This window comes from Oncorhynchus masou, chromosome 8 (genome assembly GCF_036934945.1).
Source record: "Oncorhynchus masou masou isolate Uvic2021 chromosome 8, UVic_Omas_1.1, whole genome shotgun sequence".
Classification (NCBI taxonomy): Eukaryota; Metazoa; Chordata; class Actinopteri; order Salmoniformes; family Salmonidae; genus Oncorhynchus; species Oncorhynchus masou.
This window is the reverse complement of record NC_088219.1, coordinates 1,102,626-1,116,186: the sequence shown is the minus strand read 5'-3', so window position 1 is coordinate 1,116,186 and position 13,561 is coordinate 1,102,626. Positions and strand designations below refer to the sequence as shown.

The 13,561-nt window shown below is 45.8% G+C and overlaps 1 protein-coding gene across 1 annotated transcript in view; it reads left to right on the top strand.

The window, feature by feature from the left end:
- The window catches only part of hephl1b (hephaestin-like 1b), a 96,102-nt gene that overhangs the window by 76,735 nt on the left and 5,806 nt on the right, over positions 1–13,561 (top strand). The window contains 10 exon segments of the mRNA XM_064971064.1: positions 2,976–3,029; positions 3,646–3,656; positions 3,742–3,752; positions 3,838–3,847; positions 3,951–4,072; positions 4,313–4,452; positions 6,210–6,335; positions 6,696–6,802; positions 7,493–7,730; positions 10,492–10,631. Of these exon segments, the coding sequence (XP_064827136.1) occupies positions 2,976–3,029; positions 3,646–3,656; positions 3,742–3,752; positions 3,838–3,847; positions 3,951–4,072; positions 4,313–4,452; positions 6,210–6,335; positions 6,696–6,802; positions 7,493–7,730; positions 10,492–10,631 (959 nt within the window).

The window sequence follows — 13,561 nt, the reverse complement described above, 5'->3', positions numbered from 1 at the left end:
AGGTGGTGATTGACTCCGCTGTCCTGGCGTCGTGAGGGAGTTTGTTCCACCATTGGGGGGCCAGAGCAGCGAACAGTTTTGACTGGGCTGAGCGGGAACGCCAGAGTAAAGCCAGAGTGTAAACTGAAAGGTTGTTGGATCGAATCCCCAACTGACAAAGTACAAATCTGTTGTTCTACCCCCATTGGAAATAAGAATTTGTTCTTAACTGACTTAAATGGTTAAAAAAAAATAAGGCAGTGCTCTACCTTCTTAACAACACTATCAACAAGGCAGGTTCTAGTTTCTACCTTCTTTACAACACTATCAACAAGGCAGGCTCTAGTTTCTACCTTCTTAACAACACTATCAACAAGGCAGGTTCTAGTTTCTACCTTCTTAACAACACTATCAACAAGGCAGGTTCTAGTTTCTACCTTCTTAACAACACTATCAACAAGGCAGGTTCTAGTTTCTACCTTCTTAACAACACTATCAACAAGGCAGGTTCTAGTTTCTACCTTCTTAACAACACTATCAACAAGGCAGGTTCTAGTTTCTACCTTCTTAACAACACTATCAACAAGGCAGGTTCTAGTTTCTACCTTCTTAACAACACTATCAACAAGGCAGTTTCTAGTTTCTACCTTCTTAACAACACTATCAACAAGGCAGTTTCTAGTTTCTACCTTCTTAACAACACTATCAACAAGGCAGGTCCTAGTTTCTACCTTCTTAACAACACTATCAACAAGGCAGGTCCTAGTTTCTACCTTCTTTACAGCACTATCAACAAGGCAGGTTCTAGTTTCTACCTTCTTAACAACACTTTCAACAAGGCAGGTTCTAGTATCTATCTTCTTTGCAGCACTATCAACAAGGCAGGTTCTAGTTTCTACCTTCTTAACAACACTATCAACAAGGCAGGTTCTAGTTTCTACCTTCTTAACAACACTATCACTAATGGGGATCCATAATAAACCCCAGGAAGAGTAGCTGCTGCCTTGACAGGAACTAATGGGGATCCATAATAAACCCCAGGAAGAGTAGCTGCTGCCTTGGAAGGAACTAATGGGGATCCATAATAAACCCCAGGAAGAGTAGCTGCTGCCTTGGCAGGAACTAATGGGGATCCATAATAAACCCCAGGAAGAGTAGCTGCTGCCTTGACAGGAACTAATGGGGATCCATAATAAACCCCAGGAAGAGTAGCTGCTGCCTTGGAAGGAACTAATGGGGATCCATAATAAACCCCAGGAAGAGTAGCTGCTGCCTTGGCAGGAACTAATGGGGATCCACAATAAACCCCAGGAAGAGCAGCTGCTGCCTTGGCAGGAACTAATGGGGATCCATAATAAACCCCAGGAAGAGTAGCTGCTGCCTTGGAAGGAACTAATGGGGATCCATAATAAACCTCAGGAAGAGTAGCTGCTGCCTTGAAGGAACTAATGGGGATCCATAATAAACCCCAGGAAGAGTAGCTGCTGCCTTGGCAGGAACTAATGGGGATCCATAACAAACCCCAGGAAGAGTAGCTGCTGCCTTGGCAGGAACTAATGGGGATCCATAATAAACCCCAGGAAGAGTAGCTGCTGCCTTGGCAGGAACTAATGGGGATCCATAATAAACCCCAGGAAGAGTAGCTGCTGCCTTGGAAGGAACTAATGGGGATCCATAATAAACCCCAGGAAGAGTAGCTGCTGCCTTGGCAGGAACTAATGGGGATCCATAATAAACCCCAGGAAGAGTAGCTGCTGCCTTGGCAGGAACTAATGGGGATCCATAATAAACCCCAGGAAGAGTAGCTGCTGCCTTGGCAGGAACTAATGGGGATCCATAATAAACCCCAGGAAGAGTAGCTGCTGCCTTGGAAGGAACTAATGGGGATCCATAATAAACCCCAGGAAGAGTAGCTGCTGCCTTGGCAGGAACTAATGGGGATCCATAATAAACCCCAGGAAGAGTAGCTGCTGTCTTGGAAGGAACTAATGGGGATCCATAATAAACCCCAGGAAGAGTAGCTGCTGCCTTGGCAGGAACTAATGGGGATCCATAATAAACCCCAGGAAGAGTAGCTGCTGCCTTGGAAGGAACTAATGGGGATCCATAATAAACCCCAGGAAGAGTAGCTGCTGCCTTGGCAGGAACTAATGGGGATCCATAATAAACCCCAGGAAGAGTAGCTGCTGCCTTGGCAGGAACTAATGGGGATCCATAATAAACCCCAGGAAGAGTAGCTGCTGCCTTGAAAGGAACTAATGGGGATCCATAATAAACCCCAGGAAGAGTAGCTGCTGCCTTGAAAGGAACTAATGGGGATCCATAATAAACCCCAGGAAGAGTAGCTGCTGCCTCGACAGGAACTAATGGGGATCCATAATAAACACACGAACCCCGGAACTGCAAAAAATCTCTAAAATGTCGGAACAAAACATTTAAGAGTACAGATGATACATGCAAGCGTTTTTGAGAAAGATAGTTTGAAAAAAGAACATTTTATTTACTGAATGTATATATATATATGTTTTTCTTTTTGAATGGAGATTAACATACAGAAATGTGGTGAGAAATTGATGTGGAAATAAATGGGGTCCCCCCTGAAGGAGTTTGAATGCGACACCGGTCAACATTAAGATTAACAGGGAGGTGTATAACAACAGCAGGATCACTGAGTCAGACAGACAACTGTCATGTCTATTCAGAAATGACTTGTTTCAGATTTACACTCCGTGATGCTGCTGACGGTGGAAACCCTGCATGTCTACATGGAAATGATTCATTTGTTTTTCACAACTCTTACTCCTGACCTCTAACCCTGACCTCTACCCCTGACCTCTTACCCCTGACCTCTAACCCTGATCTCTAACCCTGACCTCTAACCCTGATCTCCAATCCTGACTACCCCTGACCTCTACCCCTGATCTCTACCCCTGACTTCTAACCCTGACCTCTTACCCCTGACCTCTAACCCTGACCTGTAACCCCTGTGTCTCTAGGTGTATTTGAGGTGAGCTGCAGAGTGACTGACCACTCTAATGTTAACCACTGTCCCTGACCTCTGACCCCTGACCTCTAACCCCTTGTGTCTCTAGGTGTATTTGAGGTGAGCTGCAGAGTGACTGACCACTCTAATGTTAACCACTGTCCCTGACCTCTGACCCCTGACCTCTAACCCTTGTGTCTCTAGGTGTATTTGAGGTGAGCTGCAGAGTGACTGACCACTCTAATGTTAACCACTGTCCCTGACCTCTGACCCTGACCTCTAACCCCTTGTGTCTCTAGGTGTATTTGAGGTGAGCTGCAGAGTGACTGACCACTCTAATGTTAACCACTGTCCCTGACCTCTGACCCCTGACCTCTAACCCCTTGTGTCTCTAGGTGTATTTGAGGTGAGCTGCAGAGTGACTGACCACTCTAATGTTAACCACTGTCCCTGACCTCTGACCCCTGACCTCTAACCCCTTGTGTCTCTAGGTGTATTTGAGGTGAGCTGCAGAGTGACTGACCACTCTAATGTTAACCACTGTCCCTGACCTCTGACCCCTGACCTCTAACCCCTTGTGTCTCTAGGTGTATTTGAGGTGAGCTGCAGAGTGACTGACCACTCTAATGTTAACCACTGTCCCTGACCTCTGACCCCTGACCTCTAACCCCTTGTGTCTCTAGGTGTATTTGAGGTGAGCTGCAGAGTGACTGACCACTCTAATGTTAACCACTGTCCCTGACCTCTGACCCCTGACCTCTAACCCCTTGTGTCTCTAGGTGTATTTGAGGTGAGCTGCAGAGTGACTGACCACTCTAATGTTAACCACTGTCCCTGACCTCTGACCCCTGACCTCTAACCCCTTGTGTCTCTAGGGTATTTGAGGTGAGCTGCAGAGTGACTGACCACTCTAATGTTAACCACTGTCCCTGATGAGACAGCTAGTACTCTGAGGTGAAGCCCTGCTCATAATGGAGGGATGAAACAGTACACACACTCGCGTGCCTCGTCCGTGGTTCGCTACTACGTCAGCGCAGAGGAGGTGGAGTGGGACTACTCACCTGACCGGGCCTGGGAACTAGAGAAACATCACGCTACAGAGGAGGACAGGTAGAGAGAGGAGGAGGAGGTGTTTCTGTGTGTCAAATCCAACCACAGGGTCACATAAGCAGGATTAGGCAGATGCTATTGCCAGTGTAGCAAAATGCTTGTGTGTGTGTGTGTGTGTGTGTGTGTGTGTGTGTGTGTGTGTGTGTGTGTGTGTGTGTGTGTGTGTGTGTGTGTGTGTGTGTGTGTGTGTGTGTGTGTGTGTGATTCATTCATTCATAATTTTGTGTGTCCGTGTCCCAGTCCAGGCAGTATATTCGTGGGCAGGGGAGAGAATCGTATTGGTCCACGCTATAAGAAGGCGGTGTATAGACAGTACACTGATGACACCTTCAGGACACAGACGGAACTGCAACCTGAACAACTGCACCTCGGCATTCTGGGTAGGGTGGGGGTCCCAATAATATCTTCTCCCTCCTGATGTTTGCACCTGTTCACTACTTTCAGCAAATCTAAAAGCATTGGATTGGTGAAGACATAGGCTTCACTGAGTTTCTATATATCAGTCATTTCCTTTCAAATCCATGAAGGGAAGTAGAGGAGAAGTAGGCAGGATTAGTGAGACTTATAACGTCTCTTTAAAGCAGTCACTGAAACAATTAACCATATGCCATTCTGGCAGCACATCAATTCCCAGCTAGCACATTTGGTTCCTTGGAAGTTGTGGGAACGTATGTTTTTTGGTTTCATGTTGGTCGTTTAAAACGGAACGTTTTTAAAACGTTCCGAGAAACCAACTGAACATTTTTCCTTTTCTGGGAACGTTTATTCTTAGGTTCCCGAGAACGTTTTCCTGGGAGGTTTTATTTACGCTCTGAGAATGGTCATGATAGGTTATTTGGAGGTTTTTGAATAACTTCCTTAAAGGAGACACCGGGGTTTGTTTTCATCATGTCCAAGGGATTTCTAGGTCAGTGAGGTGTTTCACACATAATTGGCCACGGAGAGGGTGGGTCTGGGATCCGCGCTCCCAAACAAACTCTCTCTCTCTGTGGAGGTCCTGTTCACCCTTCCTCTCTCTCTCTGTGGAGGTCTCTCTTCTCTCTGTGGAGGTCCAGTTCACCCTTCCTCTCTCTCTGTGGAGGTCCAGTTCACCCTTCCTCTCTCTGTGGAGGTCCTGTTCACCCTTCCTCTCTCTCTGTGGAGGTCCAGTTCACCCTTCCTCTCTCTCTGTGGAGGTCCTGTTCACCCTTCCTCTCTCTCTGTGGAGGTCCTGTTAACCCTTCTCTCTCTCTGTGGAGGTCCAGTTCACCCTTCCTCTCTCTCTCTCTCTCTCTCTGTGGAGGTCCAGTTCACCCTTCCTCTCTCTCTGTGGAGGTCCAGTTCACCCTTCCTCTCTCTCTGTGGAGGTCCAGTTCACCCTTCCTCTCTCTCTGTGGAGGTCCAGTTCACCCTTCCTCTCTCTCTGTGGAGGTCCAGTTCACCCTTCCTCTCTCTCTGTGGAGGTCCTGTTCACCCTTCCTCTCTCTCTCTCTCTCTCTCTCTCTGTGGAGGTCCAGTTAACCCTTCCTCTCTCTCTGTGGAGGTCCAATATGACGGCTTCCGGTGTATTGACGGTGGTGCATTTTGAAGCATTTTGTTAAACCTCTATGCCACACTGATTATACCACAACGCTCTATGTGATACTGATCACACTATACGTTTTGGTGCCACCTCCCCTCACACACTGCCACCTCCCCTCACACTGCAGATGAAATATCAGCGCAGAGAAGCATGAGATGGAACTTCACTCATCTACATTCATGCCCTTTAGCGTGATGATGCCACTGAAATTACCCACAGAAAAGCATCGTTTTTTAACGTCCTCTGAACTATTTGAGAACTTTCCCAATGTCAAACCAGTTGGAGAACATTCCTAGAACCTTTTCCATAAATGTTAATTAAATGTAACCAAACGTTCTGTTAAAAGGAACGAAATACAAAAAGAAAATAGCGTTTTATTGTCAAGTTCCTTAAATATGCTGAGAATGTTCCAAAGCCAAGCAACGTTCCCAGAACGTTGTGGGAAGGTTGTAGGCTAAATAACCGTGTAGGACAACCATGCTCTCACCAAGCTCTAAGAAACACATGGTTCTCAGAATGTTTATGCGCTAGCTGGGATTGGTAGGTTACTGGAGTGTTTGTGTGTCGTTCCTACAGGTCCTATCATCAGGGTGGAGGTGGGAGAGGAGGTTCTGATCACCTTTAAGAACAGAGCCAGCCGTCCGTACTCTATACACGCTCACGGAGTGGTCACTACCGACACACACACACCTGTCCAACCAGGTAAAACACACACACAAACACACAGAGTGGACATCACAGACACACCTGTCCAACCAGGTAAAACACACACACAAACACACAGAGTGGACATCACAGACACAGACACACCTGTCCAACCAACAAAGGTCCATGTTAATGTGTGTGTGATCCTCCACTTTTATCTCCTCCTCTCCTCTTCTCCTATCACTCTTTTCCTTATCTCTCTCCTCTTCTCTTCTCCCTCTCCCCCTCCCCTCCCTCTATCCTCCTCTCCTCCTCCTCTCTCATCCCTCCTCTCCTCTCCTTTTCCGCTCTCCTCCTCTCCTTTTCCCCTCTCCATCTCTCTCCTCCTCTCCTCTCCCTTTATTCTCTCATCCCCAGGTTATATGACAGAGTTCAGATGGGAGGTCCCAGAGAGCTCTGGTCCAGGAGTGTCTGATCCTAACTGTATCTCCTACGCGTACTACTCTACTGTTGACTTCGTGAAGGTGTGTGTGTTTCCCTATAGAACTGCTGAGAATGTGTGTGTCTGCCTGTATCCAGTAAGCCTCTCTGTCTGTCCTTCAGGACTGTATCCAGTAAGCCTCTCTGTCTGTCCTTCAGGACTGTATCCAGTAAGCCTCTCTGTCTGTCCTTCAGGACTGTATCCAGTAAGCCTCTCTGTCTGTCCTTCAGGACTGTATCCAGTAAGCCTCTCTGTCTGTCCTTCAGGACTGTATCCAGTAAGCCTCTCTGTCTGTCCTTCAGGACTGTATCCAGTAAGCCTCTCTGTCTGTCCTTCAGGACTGTATCCAGTAAGCCTCTCTGTCTGTCCTTCAGGACTGTATCCAGTAAGCCTCTCTGTCTGTCCTTCAGGACTGTATCCAGTAAGCCCTCTGTCTGTCCTTCAGGACTGTATCCAGTAAGCCTCTCTGTCTGTCCTTCAGGACTGTATCCAGTAAGCCTCTCTGTCTGTCCTTCAGGACTGTATCCAGTAAGCCCCTCTGTCTGTCCTTCAGGACTGTATCCAGTAAGCCCCTCTATCTGTCCTTCAGGACTGTATCCAGTAAGCCTCTCTGTCTGTCCTTCAGGACTGTATCCAGTAAGCCTCTCTGTCTGTCCTTCAGGACTGTATCCAGTAAGCCTCTCTGTCTGTCCTTCAGGACTGTATCCAGTAAGCCTCTCTGTCTGTCCTTCAGGACGTGTTCAGCGGTCTCTTGGGTCCCCTGGTGGTCTGCCGACAGGGAGTACTGCAGCGTGGAGCTGAGGAGGGGACGAGGAAGAGGAGGGACGTGGAGAGGGAGTTTGCTCTGCTCTTCATGGTGTTTGATGAGAATGAGTCCTGGTACCTGGAAGACAACATCAGAACTTACCTCCACACCGACCCCAGTAACTTCACCGTGGACGACAACTTTATAGAGAGCAACAAGATGCACGGTGAGGAGAGAGAGGGGGAGGGAGAGGAGGAGGAGAGGAGGGGGAGAGGGAGGGATGTAAGGAGATAGATTGAGAGGAGAGGGAAGGGGGAGAGGAGGAGAAGAGGGAGGGAGGAGAGGAGGGGGAGAGGAGGAGAAGAGGGAGGGAGAGGAGGGGAGGGGGAGAGGGGAGGATGGGGAGAGGGAGGGATGTAAGGAGAGAGATTGAGAGGAGAGGGAAGGAGAGGAGGAGTGGGAGGAGGAGAGGAGGGGGAGAGGGAGGGAGAGGAGGAGGAGGAGAGGGAGGGGAGAGGGAGAGGAGGGGGAGAGGGAGGGATGTAAGGAGAGAGATTGAGAGGAGAGGGAAGGAGAGGAGGAGAAGAGGGAGGGAGAGGAGGAGTAGGAGAGGAGGGGGAGAGGAGGAGGAGGAGAGGAGGGGGAGAGGAGGAGAAGAGGGAGGGAGAGGAGGAGGGAGGGTGAGGAGGAGAGAGGGAGGAGGGGGGGTGAGAAGAGGAGGGGGAGCGGGAGGGAGAAGAAGAGCCAAGCTTATAGAAAAGAGAGTGAGTGTGTCCCAATATTCTCTCCTTCCTCCCTAGATTTGCACTTCCCTTCATGGATTTGAAAGGAAATGACAGTATTTGGAAAGTCCTTCTAGCCCATTCCCACACTATTGCTTTTATATTTGTGGAGGAAAGAAACTTCAGAAGGAAAGATACAGAGTGTGATTGGGAACCAACGAAGACAGAGGCTGAGAGAGATCATGTTGACTGATGTAGTACTGACACCTGTATTAATATACAGACAAGAGGCTGAGAGAGTGAGATCATGTTGACTGATGTAGTACTGACACCTGTATTAATATACAGACAAGAGGCTGAGAGAGAGAGATCATGTTGACTGATGTAGTACTGACACCTGTATTAATATACAGACAAGAGGCTGAGAGAGGGAGATCATGTTGACTGATGTAGTACTGACACCTGTATTAATATACAGACAAGAGGCTGAGAGAGGGAGATCATGTTGACTGATGTAGTACTGACACCTGTATTAATATACAGACAAGAGGCTGAGAGTGATCATGTTGACTGATGTAGTACTGACACCTGTATTAATATACAGACAAGAGGCTGAGAGTGATCATGTTGACTGATGTAGTACTGACACCTGTATTAATATACAGACAAGAGGCTGAGAGAGATCATGTTGACTGATGTAGTACTGACACCTGTATTAATATACAGACAGGAGGCTGAGAGAGATCATGTTGACTGATGTAGTACTGACACCTGTATTAATATACAGACAAGAGGCTGAGAGAGGGAGATCATGTTGTCTGATGTAGTACTGACACCTGTATTAATATACAGACAAGAGGCTGAGAGAGGGAGATCATGTTGACTGATGTAGCACTGACACCTGTATTAATATACAGACAAGAGGCTGAGGGAGATCATGTTGACTGATGTAGTACTGACACCTGTATTAATATACAGACAAGAGGCTGAGAGAGGGAGATCATGTTGACTGATGTAGTACTGACACCTGTATTAATATACAGACAAGAGGCTGAGAGAGAGAGATCATGTTGACTGATGTAGTACTGACACCTGTATTAATATACAGACAAGAGGCTGAGAGAGGGAGATCATGTTGACTGATGTAGTACTGACACCTGTATTAATATACAGACAAGAGGCTGAGAGAGGGAGATCATGTTGACTGATGTAGTACTGACACCTGTATTAATATACAGACAAGAGGCTGAGAGAGAGAGATCATGTTGACTGATGTAGTACTGACACCTGTATTAATATACAGACAAGAGGCTGAGAGGGAGAGATCATGTTGACTGATGTAGTACTGACACCTGTATTAATATACAGACAAGAGGCTGAGAGAGAGAGATCATGTTGACTGATGTAGTACTGACACCTGTATTAATATACAGACAAGAGGCTGAGAGAGAGAGATCATGTTGACTGATGTAGTACTGACACCTGTATTAATATACAGACAAGAGGCTGAGAGAGAGAGATCATGTTGACTGATGTAGTACTGACACCTGTATTAATATACAGACAAGAGGCTGAGAGAGATCATGTTGACTGATGTAGTACTGACACCTGTATTAATATACAGACAAGAGGCTGAGAGAGATCATGTTGACTGATGTAGTACTGACACCTGTATTAATATACAGACAAGAGGCTGAGAGAGAGATCATGTTGACTGATGTAGCACTGACACCTGTATTAATATACAGACAAGAGGCTGAGAGAGGGAGATCATGTTGACTGATGTAGTACTGACACCTGTATTAATATACAGACAAGAGGCTGAGAGTGATCATGTTGACTGATGTAGCACTGACACCTGTATTAATATACAGACAAGAGGCTGAGAGAGATCATGTTGACTGATGTAGTACTGACACCTGTATTAATATACAGACAAGAGGCTGAGGGAGATCATGTTGACTGATGTAGCACTGACACCTGTATTAATATACAGACAAGAGGCTGAGAGAGGGAGATCATGTTGACTGATGTAGTACTGACACCTGTATTAATATACAGACAAGAGGCTGAGAGGGAGATCATGTTGACTGATGTAGTACTGACACCTGTATTAATATACAGACAGGAGGCTGAGAGTGATCATGTTGACTGTGATGGTATTAAGGAGTATTATTGTGTGTGTGTGTGTGTGTGTGTGCGTCTGTGTCTGTGTGTGTGTGTGTGTGTGTGTGTGTGTGCGTCTGTGTCTGTGTGTCTGTGTAGGTATAAATGGTAAGCTGTATGGAAACCTTCATGGTCTGACCATGTCTAATGGCCAGACAGTGGACTGGTATCTACTGGGGATGGGCAACGAGGTCGACATTCACACCGTCCACTTCCACGCTGAGACCTTCACTTATAAAGTAAGACAAACCTCCTCTTCTTCTTCTCCTCTTCTTCTTCTCCTTTTCTTCTTCTCCTTTTCTTCTTCTCCTCTTCTTCTTCTCCTTTTCTTCTTCTCCTTTTCTTCTTCTCCTTTTCTTCTTCTCCTCTTCTTCTTCTCTTCTTCTTCTTCTCCTTTTCTTCTTCTCCTTTTCTTCTTCTCCTCTTCTTCTCTTCTTCTCCTTTTCTTCTTCTCCTCTTCTTCTTCTCCTTTTCTTCTTCTCCTTTTCTTCTTCTCCTCTTCTTCTTCTCCTTTTCTTCTTCTCCTCTTCTTCTTCTCCTTTTCTTCTTCTCCTTTTCTTCTTCTCCTTTTCTTCTTCTCCTTTTCTTCTTCTCCTTTTCTTCTTCTCCTTTTCTTCTTCTCCTTTTCTTCTTCTCCTTTTCTTCTTCTCCTCTTCTTCTCCATTTTTCTTCTCCTTTTCTTCTTCTTCATCTTCCCCTTCTTCTCCTCGTTCGTCATCTTCTTTTCATTCTCTTCTTCTCCTTCTTATCCTTCTCTTCTTCTTCTTCTTCTTCCTCTACCTCTTCTTCTTCCTCCTCCTCTTCTTCTTCCTCTCCTCGTTCGGCGTCTTATTATTATTCATCATAATCATGATCACTGGAGTCAGTTTTCCAGTACATTGTCTTAATTCTGTTCCCTCCTCACTTTTATAGAGAAACCGAAAGGCAATATTTCAACTAAATGGCTGGTGATCAATAGATATTATATGTATATATACTGTACACTGAACAAAAATATAAACAGAAGCATGCAACAATTTCAAAGATTTTCATTCACATGACCTGGAATACAGATATGAATCTGTTGATTCATATCTCCTTACATATAGTTAGTCAGGCTGTTGCGTGTGGCCTGTGGAAGGTTGTCCCACTCCTCTTCAATGGCTGTCCGATGCTGCTGGTTATTTGAACTGCAACACTGTGTTGCACATGTCGATCCAGAGCATTCCAAACATGCTCAATGGGTGACGTGACTGGTGAGGAATGTTCCCTCTAAGCTCCCCCAGGAGCCAGACCAAAAGAAGCCCACATAGAGAAGCACGAGATTGACCTTCACTCAACTTTCTAGAGCTTTCTAGAGTGACCAACCGGTCAACGATCTCCAAGGCATTCCTAGTGTCAGGATTTGGCCTGGGTTGTTCCGGGTTTTGGTCAGTAGATGCCCCCATTGTGCTTTTTGTCCCTATGTTTTTCCCTTGATCCCCATTATTATTTGCACCTGTGTCTCGTTTCCCCTGATTGTATTTAAACCCTTTGTTTCCCTCAGTTCTGTGCTCTGTGTTTGTATGTTAGCACCCTGCCCTAGTGTTCTGTGTGCTCTTGTCGATTCCGGGTGACGTTCTTGTGGTATTCTTTTTTTTGTTTTTGTTTATTTTTGGTGAGTTTCTTTTGAGGTCTTTTTGTGTTTTACCTACCACCTTTTGGATTTGCCATTTTTTGTATTTTAGGATTTTTCTTTATTAAATACACCGTCTTAAGTACTGCTGTGTCTGCCTCATCTTCTGGGTTCTGCTGTCTATTCGTGGCTCAGTTGGTTAAGTGACTGTTTCTCACTCCGGAGACCCAGGTTCAAAACCGGGTCCTGACACCTAGTCTATCTCCAAACATTTCTGTAAACTATAAAGCCTTGTGTTCCTATTTATTTTTATTTGTCTCGGGTTGTTGGTGGTAGGTGCACCAGATTCAACGGCTCTGAGCGCGGGGTAGTAGGCCAACTGTTGCCATTTTGTCACGCCCTGACCATAGAGAGCCCTCGGGGTTCTCTATGGTGTAATAGGTCAGAGCGTGACTAGGGGTGTTTCTAGGTATTACATTTCTATGTTGGTGTGTGTGTATGGTTCCCAATTGGAGGCAGCTGAATATCGTTGCCTCTAATCGAGGATCATACTTAGTTTGGCCTTTTTCCCACCTGGGATGTGGGATATTGTTTCTCATGTGCTCTACGTACATCACATCCTTATATCTTTGTTGTTTTGATGCGTTTCACTAATTAAAAAAGTAAATTCAATTAAAAATGTGGAACTCTATTCACACGGTGTCTAATTATTGATTTATATTATTTAACGATCGTGACACATTTTGAACCTTTTCATGTGTCTGAAGGTACTCTGCTGCCCAAATCAAGTGCATTACAGGCCTCCGCTGGCCAATCGGATGGCTCAGATGACCGCGTCTGCAGTCATAAAAGAAAGCTACAGCAAAGTTGAAACTGTGAGATTTCAAAACGTTTAAAACCACGACTGGAGAGAGACGGTCAACGAATACAGTGAAGAGACGGCCGTTTTTACGAGTTGGTTTAAGTTCTTACTCACCACTGTCAACATCTTTAGCACTTCCTGTTTCCACTCAGCGCTACAACAAGTACTGCAAATATTTCACATTCTCTGTTCATAGGAGTAACAACATGAATTTGTGCACGAGGCCAGAAATAATGGAGTGCGGCTGGTGTTTCACCATCAGCTGAGAGACGGTGTCCCTTTTTGGTCAGTGGAGGAGAGATGTTGTTGTTGAGAGACTGATCTCAATCTGCTGCTCTCTCTCCGCAGAGACTGACCATCAGATGCAGGCACAGTAAAATAAAAATAAACAACTTTTTTAAATGTCATTCAGCTGTGCCTCATAAGTAATACAACAACAGATCTGTTACCGGTATGATCACGTAGTCTACCTCAAATGTTGAAATATATACTGAACAAAAATATAAACGCAACATACAACAATTTTAAAGATTTTACTGAGTTAAAGTACATATGAGGAAATCAGTCAATTAAAATAAATAAATTAGCCTCTAATCTATGGATACCACATGACAGGGCAGTGGCGCAGTCATGGGTGGGGCTGGGAGGGCATAGACCCACCCACTGGGGAGACAGGCCCACCCACTGGGGAGACAGGCCCACCCACTAGGGAG